Genomic DNA, 20015 nt, shown 5'->3' on the forward strand with positions numbered 1-20015 from the left:
GGGGGTGCGTTCTTTAAACCGAAGGGCATTCTTACAAACTCGAAGTGTCCTTGTTCGATGGAAAAAGCCGTTTTTGGTATGGAATTTTCATCCATTTCTATCTGGTGGAATCCACTAGCTAAATCTAACGTTGTAAAGTATTTAGCTCTCCCTAATTTATCTAAAATATCGGAGATATTGGGGATTGGGTATTTGTCTCCTACTGTCTTATCATTTACTTTTCGGTAATCGATCACTACTCTCCATTTTCGTTTTCCGCTTGCATCAAGTTTTTTGGGTACAATCCACACAGGTGACGACCAAGGGGAATAACTAGGTCGTATGATACCTTCTTCTAACATCTTACTAACTTGATTGAAAACTTCTTCTTTTAATGCATGTGGGTATCTGTAGTTTTTTGTGTAACAAGGGATTTCGTCTTTGGTCTTAATCTCGTGTTTGATTGTATGACCGAATGTTAAAGACTCTCCTTCTACTGGGATTATTTCTGGGAATTGTTTTATTAGTTTTTCTGTGGCTAATCTTTCTTCAAGGGACATATGAGAGCTTCTAATCTTTTCAAAGTCTCGTTCATGTTTTTGTAGGAATAGTGTGGTTTTTACGTCACTCAAAAGTTCGTCTTCAGATATTATTTCTGCGTTCAAATTATGGATGATTAGTTTATAGGGTTTTTGCGAATTATTGGTTACTTGGCATTTGGCTTTGCCATCTTTTACCGTAACGAGTCCTTGGGGAATAGTAACAGTTTCGGAAAATTTAATTTCAGGTAATAAGGCTGTGCCATTTTGGAGATTGTTAATGGGAATCTCTATGACTGTGTCACTCAGGGGTTCTACGGTTAACATTAAGTTTCTTATCACTTTGTCTGTTTTTTGCTTTATTTTAAATTTTACATTCCATAATTGTGCTGTACCGTGTTGGTAATCGGTTCTGAAGAAAAGAGATTTTAGATTGTCGTTTCCTAACAAGATATCAAAATCTTCGTGAAATTCGAATAAATATAGTTTGATTTTTAGGGGTTTATTGAAAGGTTTTTTTAAAATTATGGTGACGCTTTGGTTTTCGGTCTTGCTACCTGTAGCAGTTTTAATTATGAAATCTTTTTCTTTTTTTATATCTTTTTTGAAAAATTCGCGAGCTAATTTTGGTGAAATAAATGATCGAGTTGATCCCGTGTCGATTAGTGTTTTAAACAATTTCGTTTCATAGGGTAGATTTATATAGGGTAGCGTTTCATCACGAATATTTAGACAGTCTGCATGTTCAGAGTTTCCGAGTCCGAGGCTTCGTCCCGAAAATTTACGGGTTCGTAATCTTCACTCGTGATTCCCTCGAAATCGTCTTGACTCTCAAATTCTTCTTGTTCTACACTTTCTAGTTGATTGACCCTAGTCTGAACAGACATCGGTTCGGGTCCTTTGTTATTGGGGTTAAAATTTGAGTTCTGTTTAAAATTGTTGTTACGCCAGTTTTGGTTCAAATTACGCTGTTGAGTATTCTGCGGAGAACTTGTTTTAGTCGCGAATGGGGTTTTTTGATTATTGGAAACGGTTTTATTCTGAGAGTTGAGATTATTTTTATTCTGCCAAGATTGACCTGAGCCTCGGGTACGTATTTCTACCAAGTCGGGCTGTGCAAAGGTGGCTAGTAAAGAGTGGGCTTCCTCAAGGGTCGTAGGGTTTCTGGTCTTCAGGAACTGCTTATTAGGTTCCTTCAGTCCATTCATCAGGCGTCTCAAAACTCTCTTGTCTAAGTAGTTTTCGGTTACTCCTTTTACAATGTCTTTATTACTATTGCATTCTAAGAGTAATTTTGCGAGCATCTGGTCATAATGTAGAATTATCCGTTCATAGAATTGCATCGGTGTTTCGTTAGGTTTCTGGGACATCACGCCTAACTCCTCGGCCAGAGTGGCCGAATCTCGTTTGTCGTCATAGGCAAGAATCAATTTCTCCCTTAAGGCGTCCCAGGTTTGATAATTGCCTAGTCCTATCTGGTGAGCAACTGCTCCTTTTAATTTCGCTTCTACATGGAGAAGGAACGGTACTAAGTGGTTGGTGTATCTAGTTACTTCGTATTCCGCGGCTAAGTAGTCTAATGCTCTTAAGAATCGCGGTAATTGTTCGACTTTTCCTTCAAAAGGGGGAACTACCTCGAAATCTTTATTGTTGAACTTTTCTCTCTTTAATACACTCATTTTTTCGTATCTCTCTATCAGCTCTTTGATTAAATTATTATTTTTTCGTACTAGGGCAGTAGTTTCTTGATATTCTTCGATTAAATCGCGTTCTGGTTGATCGTCAACGTTCATAAACTTATAATTTAAAGGATATCAAAGCAGAATGGCGACATACTTAAACATCTAACCCTAGCGAGTGGATAAGGAGCTTAAATCTAAGGAGAGGGTAGAGACACAAAATATATCAAAAATGAAGAAGAGAAAAGGGGAATAGAAGTCTCAATATTAAAGCCTTACAAGCATACGGATATGATGATCCAGGTACGAAGCATATTCGCGGAGGTGGTCGGTTCGGTAATTTAACTAAGGTGTTAAAACACGAGATATACACAATGTATATCTGTTAAAAATCCTACCGACTGCGCCAGTTTTGGTCTGTGCTTACACAGATAACTTTTTTAAAAAAGTTTTATTGATTCACAAAAAGAAATATATTTGATATAAATTTCAATACAATAAACTCAAATGAAATAAAGCGAACAACACGGGGACTAATCGACTGCCAGTCCACAGTGGAAGACAGATCAAGAGTGAGTCCAGTGAGAGTCGCAAAATATGGGGAACACATATTTTGCAGAAAGTGCTGATAAACAAAACGTGACTTGTTGATGAGCACATTGCGGTGATAAAAATAAAAAATATGAGGGCCTAATTAGGTTATCATATAACTCGCGCGTGCGTTGCGCTACAGCGCGGCGCGCCCATGTGCTCTTAGTGTCTCTCGTTGCGCGCGCCTCTCTCGGGCGTTTTGCGGCTTTTGTGTTGCAGATACGACCAAACGGACGAAATTTTTGCTCTCTAGGGCCGTAACTCGGCGTTTTCAATGGGTGAACAGTGTTATTTTATCTTAAAATCTCAAATTTCAACCTGTGTCACTTAAGTCGTTTGAGCACCGGGTAAAAATTGTTTTAAATTTTTTTCATTTTACCAGGCTTCTAATGTATCCACACATCAACTTTTAAGACCAGGACTTCCTTCGAATTCGAAAATTTAAAAAATAAGAAACACCCTAACCCCCCCCTCCTAAAATCTATAAAAATAAACCAATTTGAAAAAAACTTGGGCATAAAATCTTTCTTAGGATATACTGAGCTGCACAAAAGAAACCGCAACAAAATCGGACCCATTGCGGCGGAACACGAGCCTTTTGAATGCGCCGAAGTGCGCGCCGTTCCCGCCGGATCGGCATCCATCGCGCAGCTAGGTGTTCTGTTATTACCTTTCTGAGGTATTGATTTGGATTTGCCCTGCGAGTGGGCCAAACAATCTACATTGATCACAAAATCACGCACGGTGCACTTGAACTCACTTGTTATGCACTTTGAATATACATCAAAAATTTAAGTTGGTGGTTGTAGTGGGGTACTCCCTGATGGGTTTTTGGGCAATTTCGAAATAGGTTGTCGGAGCTCCCGGAAAAGATTGCACATTTTCCGTGAAATTTTGGAGGAAATCACACCTCAAAACCTTCATTTTATCATCAAATTCGATAATTTGGAGTCTGCAACTTGGCAACGCTGCCGCGGGGGCAAGACATTTTTTATGGTTATGAAAATTTAAGATAAGTCACATCTTATACCAGGTTAATACATACTAAAATTTCAGATCGGTCACGGCAAGGATGAGGGAGAGGAGGTTTAATTTGTCGCCCCATGCCCAGTGTGCTATTTTACCCTTAAAAAACCACAAGAATTCAATTATTTTTCAAAAATCTCTAGCACTCTATTTGTAAATTGGCCAAAAACCCATCAAGCAGTACCCTACTACAACCTACGATTTGAATTTTTGATTTTGAATGGAAATCACACTTCGAAACCTTCATTTTATCATCAAATTCGATATTTTGGAGTCTGCAACTTGGCAACGCTGCCGCGGTGGCAAAAAATTGTGTATGGGCATTAAAATTTCAGAAAAGTCACATCTTATACCAGGTAAAAACATACTAAAAATTCAGATCGGTCAAGGCAAGGATGAGGGAGAGGGGTTTAATTTGTCGCCCCAAGGCCAATTTTGCTATTTAACCCCTAAAAAACCACAAAAATGCGATTATTTTTCCAGGAGCTCCGACAACCTATTTCTAAATTGCCCAAAAACCCATCAGGGAGTACCCCACTACAACCACCAACTTAAATTTTTGATGTATATTCAAAGTGCATAACAAGTGAGCTCAAGCGCACCGTGCGTGATTTTGTGATCAATGTAGATTGTTTGGCCCACTCGCAGGGCAAATCCAAATCATTACCTCAGAAAGGTAATAACTGAACACCCAGCTGCGCGATGGATGCCGATCCGGCTGGAACGGCGCGCTCTTCGGCGCGTTCAAAAGGCTCGTGTTCCGCCGCAATGGGTCCGATTTTGTCGCGGTTTCTTTTGTGCAGCTCAGTATATCCTAAGAAAGATTTAATGCCCAAGTTTTTTTCAAATTGGTTTATTTTTATAGATTTTAGGAGGGGTGGGGGACACTTTCTTATTGAACGCCCCTCGTGCATGCCATGGCATATCATTTACAAAGCATTCCAATCAACAGGCATGATTATGATAACGAATTCAATATTATCCACCAAATCCGTCGCAGGAATGTTTACCCTGCTGTGCTCATTAAGAAGATCATAGAAATACGTCAGTCCCAACCCCACCACAAACATAAAAAATTAAACAAAGACGGATTTGTTAGTTTTATTATGATTTATATGATTTATATATTATTTATGATGACAATTTTTGAGACAAAATATTTATTATTAATATTAATATGAATTTTTATGACAAAATATTTATTATGATTTTCTATGATTTATATATTATTTATGATGACAATTTTTATTATGATGCTGGTTACACAGTCGCACACCGTGCACGGTGAACACGTATAACAAAATCACATAAAATGATCATTGATAATAATGCCTTGCCATCATGGGTTCCGAGAAACAGTTGGTCCAGTGGTAGTCTTTTTCACGAGTTCATCGTGGAGTTATTGCTTCCAATTGTTCAAGATCGTTTGGCATCATTCAAATGGGAAAGATTTCCACACCTTCCCTACTCTCCTGACTTGGCACCGTTAGACTACCATTTATTCCCGTTGCTGAAAGCTGAAATCGGGGAAGTTCATTTTGAATCAGTGGAAAACGTCAAACAAGCTGTCAACTTTCCTCACTAGTCAGCCAAAGGACTTCTACGCGTGTGGCATCCATAAGCTTTCCTCTGGTACCAGACCTGCTTGTTGCAAGTTAGCGACTACGTGGAGAAGTGAAGGAAGCCCCTCATTCTACACATAACTTCTTTGATTTTTCATCAGCTAAAAATTACCGAAGCTTTGGCAATGAAGCTCCTCTTTTACCGCGGACCTAAAATCCCCTCGAATCCGGCGGGAGTAGCGCGCACCTCGGCGCATTCAAACAGCTCGCGTTCGACCGCACATGGCTGATTTTATTGCGGCTTCTTTTGTTGAACTCAATATATCCTAAGAAAGATTAAGCCCAAGTTTATTAAAATTGTTCCATTTTTATAGATTTTAGAAGGGGGGGATACCCATTTGGATTGCATTTTGCAATTTGGAACTATAAATTCTTGCCCGGTTTAAAAACAACGTATGTGCCATTAGTTTCTCCATGAACATAAGCGTTTTTTCAGATGAGACAGAATTTATAGTTCCAAATTGCAGTCCATTTATTGAACGCGCGCGTACCTATTGCTACTCGTTTTTGGGCAGTAGGGTGATTAGAACTACAGGACATTAAACCTTCCGTTATCATAGGCTTTTTATGAATTTTAATGACAATTTTATTATTTATGTATAAAATTAGATCAAGGAGGTTAATTATATTGACTGCATGTTCAGTCGTAAATACCGGACATTTGTGACATGAATTGATGTAGGGGATGAATGCAGTATTATTACGAAATGTAACTCTGAACATAAAGAACATATAGTCAGTGTACCTCTTTTACTTTTTAATATTCGTGAAACATGGGTTATCATTGCTCATAATGTGTTTTTTCACAAAATTGTTCAAGAAAATGAGGGCAGTTGTCGAAGAAAGTGAGTTACAACCCCATTATTGGTGACTAAATACTTCCCTTTGTAGGCATAATAGCTTTTCTTTATTAAGATATTAACTATGTTAATAATTTGAATGTTTTCTTACTTAGAAAGCTTTTCACTACTTAACAGTTCTCATTCGAGTATATTAACTGATTTTTTAATAAGAATATTAGTATGAAGGTTTTCGATGTCAAGAGTGAACATTTTGTCAGAATGGTCAAGTTTTACCTCATTAATTTCACGAGAAAATTAAATATTATTTTTTTTACACTAAATTCATTGTTAATGTTTAAGGTTTTTTCAATCAACGAATCTACATAGATATTTTATGCGTAGGAGAGATGATGGTGCTGATTAGGGGTCTATTAGGATGGCCTTATTCAAGTTTCTTAAGAATTGGTTTAAAGTAGGGGGCTTGCGAAGTGTATAAGTTATGGGAATGGTTTAGATTGATGGGGTCGGGATTTATAATTTCATTACTTCGATCAATTGTTTGATTTATGATCTTAGGGAATCGTACTGTTGGATCTTTACTCAGTTGTATGACATTATTGCATTTAAAAAATTCTTGAACTTTTTTATTTTAAGCATTATTGTTAATGATTGAGATGGATTCATTTTTTTAAGATTGATCATGGATGCATTGTTTTCTCTGATTTCATTCCTTATTACTTCTCAAGATTCTGCAACATCGTTTTTTACTGTGAACTTATTTTTCGTGGTAGTTGAATCAACTTTATCAAAGACTATATGCCTAATTTCATATAGATCGTCAATGTTACAAGCAGAAATAGCTTTTCCACGGTTAAGAAGAATTGATTAATTTTTAACTTGACAATTTAAATTTGTATCTTTGGCTCTTTCCAAAATGGATTATTCATGCTCATTGAATTATATGCTTGTCAGGTTACACAGTCTTTGGGCAAATTTTACGTGCAGTTTTACATTTTGACTGTTGATATGTTGCTAATTAATTGAGGCATTTAATTTTTTTATTAATAGTTTAGCTTTTCTGTTTAATAATACCCTTTACAGGTTTATCAGTTTCTTTAATTACACAAAGAAAACGAGAGTCGTTAAGATTCTTAAATCATGAGTGTTTTGCAGATTTTTCACTGTTCTTTGCTTTCTTCAGCTCCCGATGATGTTGTCTTTCATATGTACTTCTTGTATTTCTTATAACACCTTGGCGTTGTGTTTTATGATACTTCCCACACAAACTTCATTTGGTGCTATCGTGATATTCATCTTAATGTTCAATTACGCTCCATAAGTTCATATATGTATAAGAGTTGCTTTTGCAGTGCTCTCTGGTGCTCTGCGATGTCTAACCGCCACAGTATCTGGTTCTCTCACAACCGGTCAGCGAGTTGGCACTCCCTCATTTCATTCAGAACCCCTTGTCGCCACTCTTTCACTAGGCGTCCCCTTACCAAGGGAGAACCCAATCAAGCATCTTCTTTTGCAGCCTTTCTTTTGTCATCCTGTTAATATAACTGTACCAGGAAAGTTGTTTGGTCATGACGTCGAATACAACGTCATTTTCGACTTCCATGATTTGACGCATTCTATCATAGCCAACCCTTTATCTTCTAGAGATGCCTGTTAACCCTCCAAAAATCCATCTCCAATTCGCTGATCCCAGAGAACTCCATTTAACATCGCCGCGGTCTTCCTTGCTGGTTTGTTTTTTTCCTTAATAGTTTGATCCGTCCTTCCATCCCGAATAAACCGCACTCCCAAGTATTCATATCAAACCCCACTTTCAATACTCCTTTACTAACTTATGCATCATGTACTCAGCGTCATCTTGATCCTGAGCAATCACCACCTAGTTATCAGCAAAGCGCAGAGTGAACTGAGTTTCAAAATCACCTAAGGGGACACCCATACCAGAACATTTCCTTTCCTATTCCTTTAGCTTACACTCGATCTATATTTTAAATAGTGTTGACGACAAACAACATCCCTGTTTTACACCCATAGTAACATAAAATCCTGCTGACAACTCCCTATGGCGCTTAACTTTGGTAAAACTCCCTTTACAAAATCGCCTGACAGTGTCAATGAGCCCCTTATTAAAATTCGATTCCTCCGAAAATCCCCAAAATTTCACCAACGGCTTACAGTCATACGCTTTCTGAAGATCCACAAAAATTAAATGTAGCTCCTGAGTCACGACCATTTTCTTCTCAATAGCCTGGACAATATCAAACAGGTATCGTAGACTTGCCAGCTCTAAACCAGCCTGCTCCTCTGCTTCATGATCTTGCCGTTCGTCCTGGATCTTCCCTTTCAGTACTTTCCCGTTCACTTCGCTTATTGTCCTGATCACTGAGAGCCCCTGGTAGTTGTTACCGTCATCCTTCCTCCCCTTATTTTTCTAGATGGCCTTGATCCAGAACTCCTTCCACTCCCTTGGTTCTTTAGCACCCCTGATGCATCCCTTCATCAGTTTTCAGAGGCACTCAAAGAGCTTGGCAGTCCGGCTCTTGACTAATAGACAGGAATTTCACTTGATAGAACCTGATGCTTCGCCATTTTTTTAGCTCTTTAACCACTTTAATTTCATCAAAAGTAAGAATCTCCAAGTTTTTTACCCTTCCATTGTCTGTGCTATTCTTTGAAACTCTGGGTGCCATTCCGCCAAAAGGGCTTCAAAATAATCCTTCTGTTTGCTAAGTGATATCGGAGACAATATCGCGCTTCATGTCTCCATAGAAACTTTTAATCAATTTCCAGCTCTCAGTACTTTTTCCTCCCCTTAGGTAGGTGTTGATTCTAGAACAGTTGCTTTCTCAAGCTTCGTTCTTCTTTCTTGTTATGAAGCTCCTAACTTTGGACTTAGCTTTTCTGTGAGCAACTTTATCTTCAGCCTTTCTAGACAACAGAAAAATATGATGTTTTTGTCCCTTGAGATTTATCTCGTCTTCACTTTCATTATCCTACCAATAAGGGTGCCAGTGGAATGTGATAATAATGGAAAACTAAACACAACTATAACTGAGGCTGAAAAAAAGAAAGGACTACGCCGTGTTGGAGACCAGATGATAGATGTATTGCAGGTTGCCTTGCCCGACAACCCCGGGTGGCTGGGTCACAGTGCTGCCTCATGTGGCTACACCTAGAACCATAGGAGGGCTACCAACAGTGCTGGTATTTATTACTGCGAACACCCCGGACTTTTTTCACTACAGAGTGGTACAATCTTTAATGAACCGATATTGCTTTTCAGTGGTACACAAGAGCCCATCTCCCAACTTCTCATCCAAGCGTTTTCGATACAGAGCCTTGACACTGGGGTGCTCCAAACTTTCGATGTTGTATCTTACTTCATGCTCTTGCATCCCCTGTCTCTGCTGTTGCTCAAACATCGGCTCTTTATCCTTAATGCCTTTAGCGGGAAACGCCATATGTGCTCAGAGGAAATGATGATCACTGCCGCAAGAGAGCCCTCTGCCTACTCTAACTTGCTGCCTTTCAGCTTAGTAGGGTACTTTACAATCATATACTCAATGATGGATGTCAATCCATCATCATGTATACCAGGGTCCTGGACCCTGGTATACTTATAGATGTCCTTGTGTTGAAGAAAGCCATTCAAAATTCTTATCTCATTTTCTAATCACCCATAACAATTACTTCTCTGCCAGCACCAACGTTCAGGATTTCATCATTCAGATCTTCAAAAAATTGGTCCTTACCTACAACAGTGGCATCATCATATACACCATTCACTCCGAGCAGCGTGACCTTATGCTCGTACAGGTTAAGGTTCATTTTGATAATGCGCTGGTTGACGGTCTCTCAAGTATCCACAAACTTACTTAGGCATTTCTGCAAGAGTATTGCTGCTCCTTCCTGAGTGCGCTGAATTTTGGTCACGCCGCTGTAGAACAGATCAGTCACCACAATTTTCTGATCCATGCGCTTTTCCTTCGTCTCAGCAAGAACAGCAACATCCACTTCAAACTTCTAGATCTCCGATATCACTTTCAGTAGCTTATTCTTAATGCCTTGGACATTCCAAGTCCCAATACCAATGTCCGTTTTCTTAACTTTTGTCTACGTTTACGTTTGTTTCCAGTGGAAACCTTATGTAAGTACCAAGGAGTCAGCCCTCAACCCCCACCCTGGAACACAAGGGTTTGATTTCGGAGTCTCATCTCCTAGACAGGTTGCTTTTACTTCAGCTCAGAGCCCTGTCTGCCCTTCCAATGGGTTTTTCATACGCCCAGAAGCCGGTGACCATCTCCACTACCCCCTTTAAGGCAGGGGCTACCAGTTGAGGCCCGCAGGATTGCTAAACCTGTGACAACAGTCCCCCATACGGATCCATAAGTTCATAAATTCTCAATAATTTTTCCATAAAATCATATGCTTTCAAAGTTTTTTCAAGTTTTAAACAGACTTTTATGAGTCATTGCCACCATTTTTTCATTTTTTTTCTTTCAGGTATCCAGATATCTTACCCTATGATGAGAATCGAATCAGACTCAGTCCTAGTAAAGAGAACAAGTTGGGTTATGTCAATGCTTCCCACATTACGGTAACTATTCAGTCATTTTGTTCAATGGTTTAGTGATTTTACCGAACCTCATTTTTCTGATAATTGTTGATATGTTAGAAAACATCTTTAGTCTAACCTATGAAGGGCACTGCCGAGCTGTTATTTAATGTAAAATCGAAGATCTTGATTTTCTGATCATGGCGCAAAATTTAATGTTGACCACAATGTTCACATATTTTGATGAAATTCTGTAAAATGTCAAGTTTTTTACCTGTCGGTGGTTTTTTTTTCATGCTAATGAACCACTAGACAAGGTACGAATTTAAGCATTCTAATACATGTTTCCGGACCAGTATTTCACGCGGAACACGATTTGCGCAACGAAAATTACTGAAATCAACTCCTAAGGAAGATATTAACGTTTTTATTTCACATTGGTTATGAGGAATTTGAAAGGCCCGCTCACAAGAAACTCAAAGCTCTACGTAAGTCAAATCACGCACCACAACGGTTTCAGCGAGCCTCTCAATCGAGCAAACGTTCATTTCCCACCATGTGTTGTTCAAACTATAAGCAATTTGCTATAACTGAGCCAAAGCGTCAAGATTGAGGTTGCCAAATTTTTATATCGCAGAGACTTCCATGATGACGTTTAGCGCGCGATGTGAATCACGTATAGCATTGAGTTTTCATGAGCGGGTGGTTTGAATTCACGCATCAAGAATCATTTAATTTTTTCGTAAGGAATTGATTTCGGTAGTTTTTGTTGTGCGCATCGTGTTCTACGTGAAATTTCGGTTAAGAAACCTGTATCAGAATGCTGAAATTCGTACCTTGTCTAGTGGTCCATTGCATGAGTTCAGAAAGGACGTTGTTTGATTGAGCGGTAGATGCATGCGATGGCTCTCAATAAATAGTCATTTGTAAGTGAATGATTATTTCATCATATATTTGTTCTAATATGGTCAGTTGAATGTTTACAATGCATACTGAATGCTTGCAATTATTTTTATTCCTTGCAAAGTGGTTTTTTTGCGAGGGAGTTAATTCTTCTGTCAAAACACCACTCAGTGTTTTGTTATGTGGAATTTTAAAAAAAAATGTAAGAATGTTATTCCTACAGGATGATCCTGACCATCTATGTCAAGCTTTTGCCAGCCTAATTTGAGTTGCAAGAAGATGAGACCAGTGTGTTGGAAGGGTATAAATTGTCACCTTCTGATCAAACTATCACACGTGCCATTTTTACCGAAATGAGTTATGAATAGTTTCGAAATAACAAGATTCATTTTCATACGGAAATAATACTTTTTTTTAGAATAGAAATGTAGAAATATGAATAAAAATCGATGGAAGGTGATGTACTTTTGTATTACAAGCGCCAAGTACGGCAACCGCCCACTTTTCTGATTGTTTACAATTTTTCTTACAATAACCCTCTCCGAATAACCTGGAGCTAAATTATTTTTGTACGTAAATGTATCTCGTCATTTCCAACATAATATTTTTTTTGGAATAAAAATGAATAAATTTAGAAAATACTCCATTGAAGTTGATGAACTTTCGTGTCACAAGCGCCAAGTTGAGTAATTACTCATCTTTGGGATTGTTTTTACAATTCCAGTATCAACAACATTTGGAATGACCTGGAGCAATTCGTCACTTTTCGGCCAGAGTATTATGAGCACTATTTTTATCGAAATTGATCTGTGGATGGTTTTTAATTAATAAGAGGCATTTACACACAGAAATAATAATTTTTTTCTGTTAAAATGAATAAATATGGGAAAAACTCTGTTAAATTTGAAGATCTTTTGTATCACAAGCGCCAGGGGTTCTCAGAATACTCTGAGAATGCGATGTTACAAGCGCCAATTTTCAAAGAAAAAATTGGTTTTTAAGGGAATTTTATTGAAATTGAAGGCAAGAAGTTGTGCGGGATCAGTATTCCAAGTTTTAAGTCGAAAATCCATTTAATGCGGTCGCAAATAAGTTTTACGTGTCTCCTGAAAAGTTGGCTAAGTGGCACTTACGATACTTTGGCCGCAAGGTGACGAAATAAGGAATTTACCTAAATGAATCTGAATTTTACGGTCTATAGACCTCCCTGGCGCCCCATGGGAGTTTAGTAGGGGGTCAAGACTTGGAATAACGGAATCCTCCAAAAATTTTGCAATGATCTCCTTAAAACCTGAGAAAACAATATTAAACCCAAATCGTTGCCTCCAAATAAAAATTGTCTGCGTCAAAGTCAGTTTTAGCTAAAATTTTTCGTCGTCTCTGACTTCGATGAGACTATATTAAAATATTTTTAAGAACTTAGATTTTAAAGGTCACGACCCTGCGTCTACCTTATGAGGAGAGCCGGCTTGGGACCATGAAATCATATTCCTCAGGATCAACTACTGTATCATCCCCTCCCCTGGTCTTATCTTCATGCAACTCAAATCAAGCAAGGAAAAGGCTTGGGACGAGTGCCCTAGCTCACCCTGTATAATATATACCATGTTTCGCCTTGGTTTTCTTTCAGGCTTCTGTTGGGAACCAGCAGAGGTTTTATATTGCTGCTCAAAGTCCATTATTAACGACCGTGTCAAATTTTTGGCAAATGGTGTGGGAAATGGATGTCTACTTAATTATACAATTGAATAGTTCAGCGAATGAAAATACGGTTAAATACTACCCTCTTGTACCTGAGAAGCCACTGCTGGCAGGAGATGTAAGTTTGTTGTTTTCACCTGACAATTGTGGCTCATATTTTCATCAGTTTTATCTCTTTCTCAGAAACAGATGGTTACCACTCAGAGGGGTATATTATCATTGTGATGTCAAAATAATTCCATGAGGTGATTGGGGAATTATCACTTTTCACTCAAGAAAACTTCATGACGAGGTTATTTTATGACACCATAAATTTTGACAAGCTTCAATGTAAAACAGCGACAAAAATTATGGCCAGATTTGCATTTTTACCACCCCCACTTCTTGTCGCCGCAGGGGACATAAATTTCGTAACTAAGAGAAAGCTATCGACTGGGTGTTTTTTGCATCTCAGATTCAGTCTGTATTAGCCATTATCTTGCACCCAATGAGCTTGTTCAATCATTTTTACAAAGGCTTGTCACCCAGTTTTTTTTTCTCTCTCTCTCTTTTTTTTAATTGGTTGTTATGAAAGAACTACAGCTTCTGATATCACAGAAAGGGCACCATTCAAAATCAGCGTTTTTGGCTCCTCGATGGAACCGTGCAATTTTTGGGGGGCTGGAAGAGGATGAGCTTAAAAATGGTCGATATTTGCCCTAAACTCTAGGAACGGGGGAAGGGGGAAATCAGTCAAAATTTTCAAATGCTCGTAAGTACCTATAGGAGCTATTGCAATATTCTCTTTTGGGTTTAATTCAGTGTAAAAATATAAAAGTACTAAGTTGGTCAAACTTGAAAAAATCTTGATTTCTTACTAAGTCATGTTGCTTTTTTGGTGTCAACTCACTTTTATTCTGGCGTTTTCTTTCACAATTTTGATCCTGCGCTTTAGGGCAATGTTGTCAGGGCCACAAATCTACTTTTTTCTAAAATTAGAAATTTGGTATCTTTGTTACCGAAAATTGCCAAAGTTCCAATAAAAAATGTACCAATTTTTCACCATATCAATTGACTTTGGCAACATTGTATAGGACCAAATATATTCTTTATGGGTTAAAACATGTATTATACAGGGTGAGCGAAAAGTCCCCGACCCCCCCTCTAACTTTTGAACGAATTGAGCTAGGGAAATGAAACTTTGGGAATGTTCCTATCTCAAAGTGGACCATCTTTTGGGGGGGTCAAACTTTTGGTCCCCTCCTCAGGGGGGGACGGGGGCCCCCCCACTTTTTTTTTTCAAAAAGCAACCCCTATCTTGTGATACCTCATTCGAAAGAGCATAAAAAACTAAGAATTTTGGCGCAAACCGCAGATCAATATCTTAATTTTTGACCGAGTTATGATAGGTCAAAGGTCAAATTTGACCTATTTTCAAAAAATCATAACTCCGGTTCAAATTATCGTAAAGAAAAAAATAAAACGGGAAAATTTACCAAATTGTGTCCGCTTTTAAGTCAAAATTGCAAAAATCACTTCGATTTAATTTTAAGGGGGGGCTCGGACCCCCAAATACGCCACTTCGAAGGTCATTCAATTTTCCCGCGAAATAAGCCAATTTCCCCTGGATTTGCCTCCACATTATCTCAGTAAGGTCAAAATCAGTTCAACATTACGTTGGCAAGTCCCCAAATTTCGGGAAAAGTTAAAAAAATGAAATTTAAGGTAATTAAATTTGACCGTTTAAATATCATTTTTTTTTAACTTTTCCCGAAATTTGGGGACTTGCCAACGTAATGTTGAACTGATTTTGACCTTACTGAGATAATGTGGAGGCAAATCCAGGGGAAATTGGCTTATTTCGCGGGAAAATTGAATGACCTTTGAATTGGCGTATTTGGGGGTCCGAGCCCCCCCTTAAAATTAAATCGAAGTGATTTTTGCAATTTTGACTTAAAAGCGGACACAATTTGGTAAATTTCCCCGTTTTATTTTTTTCTTTACGATAATTTGAACCGGAGTTATGATTTTTTGAAAATAGGTCAAATTTGACCTTTGACCTATCATAACTCGGTCAAAAATTAAGATATTGATCTGCGGTTTGCGCCAAAATTCTTAGTTTTTTATGCTCTTTCGAATGAGGTATCACAAGATAGGGGTTGCCATTTGAAAAAAAAAGTTGGGGGGCCCCCGTCCCCCCCTGAGGGGGGGACCAAAAGTTTGACCCCCCCAAAAGATGGTCCACTTTGAGATAGGAACATTCCCAAAGTTTCATTTCCCTAGCTCAATTCGTTCAAAAGTTAGAGGGGGGGTCGGGGACTTTTCGCTCACCCTGTAGGTTATCTTCGAACTAATTAGAAGACACAGGTGCCCTCTAATGTTTGGGAGACTTACTTCGGTTTGCTGGAAACAATATCAGAATTCAATGATATTGCTGCACATGGATCCGCAAAAAAGTGATTTTCTCGTTTTCAAATTATCTATCCGTGCTCCTACCCAGTTTTATCTCTCAGCCTGCTTTTATAAACGCATGTATGCCACAATTGCCACAAGCCATGTTTTCTTCCCATTCAAATGAATGGAATTTTTTCTCTGGAAAACGAACATATTGCACTCTGTCTAAAAACGCCTCTAAAGGGCTAAAAGTCTAGAAATTTTATTTTTTCATATATAGAGCTAGTCTCAAGAAAGATCTAGTCAACTTTCGAAGAAATCGGGTGAAGCCGCAACCTAGAGCACTTTTTCGATGAAGCAGAGAATCCTAATTAATGAGCCAATGTGCCAACTTTGAACAACTATAGCGCAGTTAGGAATCATTTATGTAGGATGGTTTTGGACTCGTTTTAAAGCTTACAGCGTTTAGTCTCAGAAAAAAATAGATTTGTGGTCGTAACAACAATACCGAGAAGCACAGGGTCAAAATTGTGAAAAAAGGCTTGAATGAGAGGAAGTTACACCAAAAAAGCATCATAACTTGGTCAAGAATCAACATTTTTTTTAGTTTAACGTGTTGTTATTTTATTAGTTTTTACTCCTTCAAACCAACGCAAAAAAGAAAATTGCAATAGCATCTAAATTTTCAAGGTAATTGCTTTATCAGCTCCGGACAGCTGTTCAAATCTTCAAATCCTTTGATACTTTTTGTTGAACAAATGAAACGCCTGTTCACCAATAAAGTTAACCTAAATAGGCATTTATTTCTATTTTCTCTGAAATTTAACTTAAAAATTTAGATTTAGTCGGTAGCTGAAAAACATAGGCTGTATGACCACTTAAATATTCTGTGCATGTACATGGAACATCCACGGATATATTTCAAACACTAGTGGGTGAGCCCTGCCGTACTCTTCACAAAATCTTTTTTTTTCATAGTAAAGTATCATTATTATTGACTTCCTCGATAATTCTGAGCATGGATTATGAATATTTTTTATGTTCCATCCCTTTCTGTGGGATCTACCAAAAATGAATGAACTGTTTTGCCTCACAATAATTGATATGGTCGCTGACGGAAATTATTCGTTTAAAGCTTTTAGCACGGTCAATCCGGCATTGCTCTGGGAAAAAATTAATAATGAAGGTTTCTCTGCAGAAAAGTGTTACTTTGACCTTCCCGATAAAGACACTAAAAGTCCTCATAAATCTGCCTTTTGCTAATGCTGCCATTTTGAAAAAAATGGTGGGTTTGGGGGTCCCGATGGCTGATTTTTGGGCAAAAAATCATAATTATCTCGCCAACGGTTGATCCTACATAAAAAGTGATGCGAAGCCAAATGAAAGAACGAAAAATTTGCCATTGCAGAAGCTAAGTGTCAAATACTTGAATGAATTTTTTGTTTTTGTTGAAAACAATGTTCTACATTTAAGCTCATTTATCTGGAGTTTTCAATAAAACATCACTTTCCGAGCATTATGTGTTAGTAACTTGAAAATGACTGAGTTCAGAGAGAAAATACTAAGAACTGAAATGAAAGAAGACACATTTGTACATTCAGAGATCTCTTTCTGGACGTTTTCTACGAAGAGCAGTGGGAGGAGGAGGGGGGTTGAAAGTCGTATAAGGTGCGCCACGTCACGCCACGGTCTGTGGAGCCATGCTTGCTTTTACATGTAACAAATGTATTCTTTTAGTCTCGTTTTTTTTTTTTTTTTTTTTTTTACTAATGATTAGGATTCAAATGTAAAATAGCCAAGTTGAAAAGGTAATGTAAAGGAACTCATGAAACATGATCCAATTGAATTATTTATTTAAGTATATGCATACAGTGAGGAAAGGAAATGAAAGCTAAGTTTGTGAGCTCCGTGAAGTTGGCTGACCAACATGGAGGACAAATTCCAAAATTAGGTCCAGTATTTAGTGCTTCAATTTTGCTTAATCGTTCTTCAAGTTTCAGCTCGTACTGCCAAAGGGTTCAAAAACTGCAGCCTAAAAACTAAATGGTAAGCCAACTTCACGCCCAAAAACCGTTTTTTTTCTACTTCTGCAGAGAATTATTGATGCTAACAATTGTGCTTTGCTGCTAGCATGAAGTGCTTCAATTGTTCTTTCGATATCCAAAGAGAATTTCGAAATCCGTGCAACCATTCTCCTATCAGAGTCCAAAAACCAGTTATGGTAACCCAACTTTACTGTTTTGTTTACTTTTGCGGAGAATTATTGATGCTAACAATGGTGCTTTGCGGCTAATATTTAGTGCTTCACTAGTTTTTTCAATATCTGAAGAGATGTTTAAAATCCATTTGGTCTCTTGCTGGAGCCAAAACGGCCAAAATTTGAACATTTTTAGTTAGGGTCCGAACAGGCACCCGGGGGGATCCCCGAAATTTTGCATTCGCGAAATTGTAGCTCCTAATAACCTAGAAATATTCTCAAAATTTTGTCTTTTTGTCTTCCATTCAAAAGTTAAACCGGGAACTTCTGGCCCACCCTGTTTATAAATCGGGAGCTTTGTAGACACCTAGAAGAAAATTCCCCCTTGATAAAGAAGAAAGTCGTTTTTGCTAAGGAGAAGTACATTATGTAATTGATAGGTAAAATTCGGGAAGAAAATCCAATTCATGCGCGGCCGGAACTTAAATTTTCCACAGTCGCAGATAGCCGCTACTAAAGATCCGGAATTTTTGCTCGGGATCTTCAAACGGGGGCCGTTAATGTGACTCTGACAAAAGAATGGATCGACGGATTTCAAAAATCTCTTCGAATATTGAGAGAACATCTGAAGTACTTAATGGTAGACGCAAAGCACAATTGTTTCTGACAATTTGAAGCACTTAATGGTAGACGCAAAGCACAATTGTTTCTGACAATTTTTAAGAAAGTTGTCTTTACGCAGTTTTTTTTTTTTTTTTTGTTTGTTTATTATCGCTTGAGTATATATAACAGATACATTTTTTCACTTACAATGGAAGTGACGATTGAAATTAAAAACAAGAATTATCAGGACTATAAAAAACAAAGATTAGCTAAGGTTGAGATGAAAAACATGTACAGAAGGTTACTTAATTCAACTCTGGTTGAAAATGTGCGGTATCAGAATCCGCCTTTTGGCATTCATTGGCAAAAATTAATGCGTCTATTACAGCTTTTTTATTGACTTGGACGGTTTTGATGTAAGAGTACACTCTAATCCAGCTGTCTTTTGAACCTTGTAGACAAGCTTGGAAACTTGCGATTGTAAGAGTCTTTCCGATGTTTCGTCTTTACGCAGTTTAAGTGATAGTTCAAAAAAAGGTGGCTCTGGCGAGAGAACAGTTCAACGGATTTTACAGATCTCTTCGGATATTGAAAGAACTATGGAAGCACCAAATATTAGTTGCAAAGCACAATGAATCAGTTAAGCTTGGGAGGGATTTGCCTGTAAATAGTCAAATCTTATAGTTTTCGGTATGAGAAGGACGATGCGCACGTTAAAATCTCACGAAAAATTGTCTCCGCGGGGATATGACCCTTCCTTTTTAGGGGTCTTCGAAAACATGTTTGAACCGACCGCCGTGAATCTTCGAATTTACGCGTCATAGACGGGAAGATGGCGGCGACGAAGCCAACCTGTTTACTACCGCCATGCTGCCGTTGTTGACGTCACGATTTCTCGTTTGAAGTAGTAAACAACAGTAGTAAACTCTTTAAGTAAGTTCTGCGTGAATGTTTCATATCCTATACAAATCTGCATCGCATTCTGATAAAAGCTTAAAGAATTAAGAGCAGTGGGTATAAATCTAAAACAAAGTAACCCACATAACCTCCAATAAACCAACAAAAACACGCCGCCGTTTATTCTTCCATTACGCATTCTGCTGTCATATTGATCGTGACGTGTACTTTCGATACCTACGAGCGCGCGGTTCAAACGCCGTTTTAGGCCACCTTAATTTCTGGCACTTTTAAATAAACTTTTCTCCCGTTTGCAGTCATCAAAAAAAATTAGGAAAAAAACTGTAAGCTTCGGTCACTCACTTCTTTCGAATAACACAATAAAAAAAAATGACTTAACTGCCTTTTTTTAGCATCAGTAGTTCTCCGCGAAAGTAAACAAAACGGTTTTTGGGCCTGAAGTTGGCTTACCATTTCTTTTTTAGGCTGCAGTTTTTGAACCCTTTGGCGATATGAGCTGAAACTTGAAGAACAAATTAAGCATAATTGA

The 20015-nt window shown here is 38.1% G+C and overlaps 1 protein-coding gene across 1 annotated transcript in view; it reads left to right on the forward strand.

Moving 5' to 3' along the window:
• Positions 1–20015, forward strand: part of Pez (protein tyrosine phosphatase non-receptor pez) — a 272376-nt gene that overhangs the window by 209829 nt on the left and 42532 nt on the right. The window contains exons 19-20 of the mRNA XM_019056984.2: positions 10740–10833; positions 13325–13513. Coding sequence (XP_018912529.1) covers positions 10740–10833; positions 13325–13513 — 283 coding nt within the window. The remainder of the gene's footprint in view (positions 1–10739; positions 10834–13324; positions 13514–20015) is intronic.

This window comes from Bemisia tabaci, chromosome 2, assembly GCF_918797505.1.
Source record: "Bemisia tabaci chromosome 2, PGI_BMITA_v3".
Taxonomy (NCBI): Eukaryota; Metazoa; Arthropoda; class Insecta; order Hemiptera; family Aleyrodidae; genus Bemisia; species Bemisia tabaci.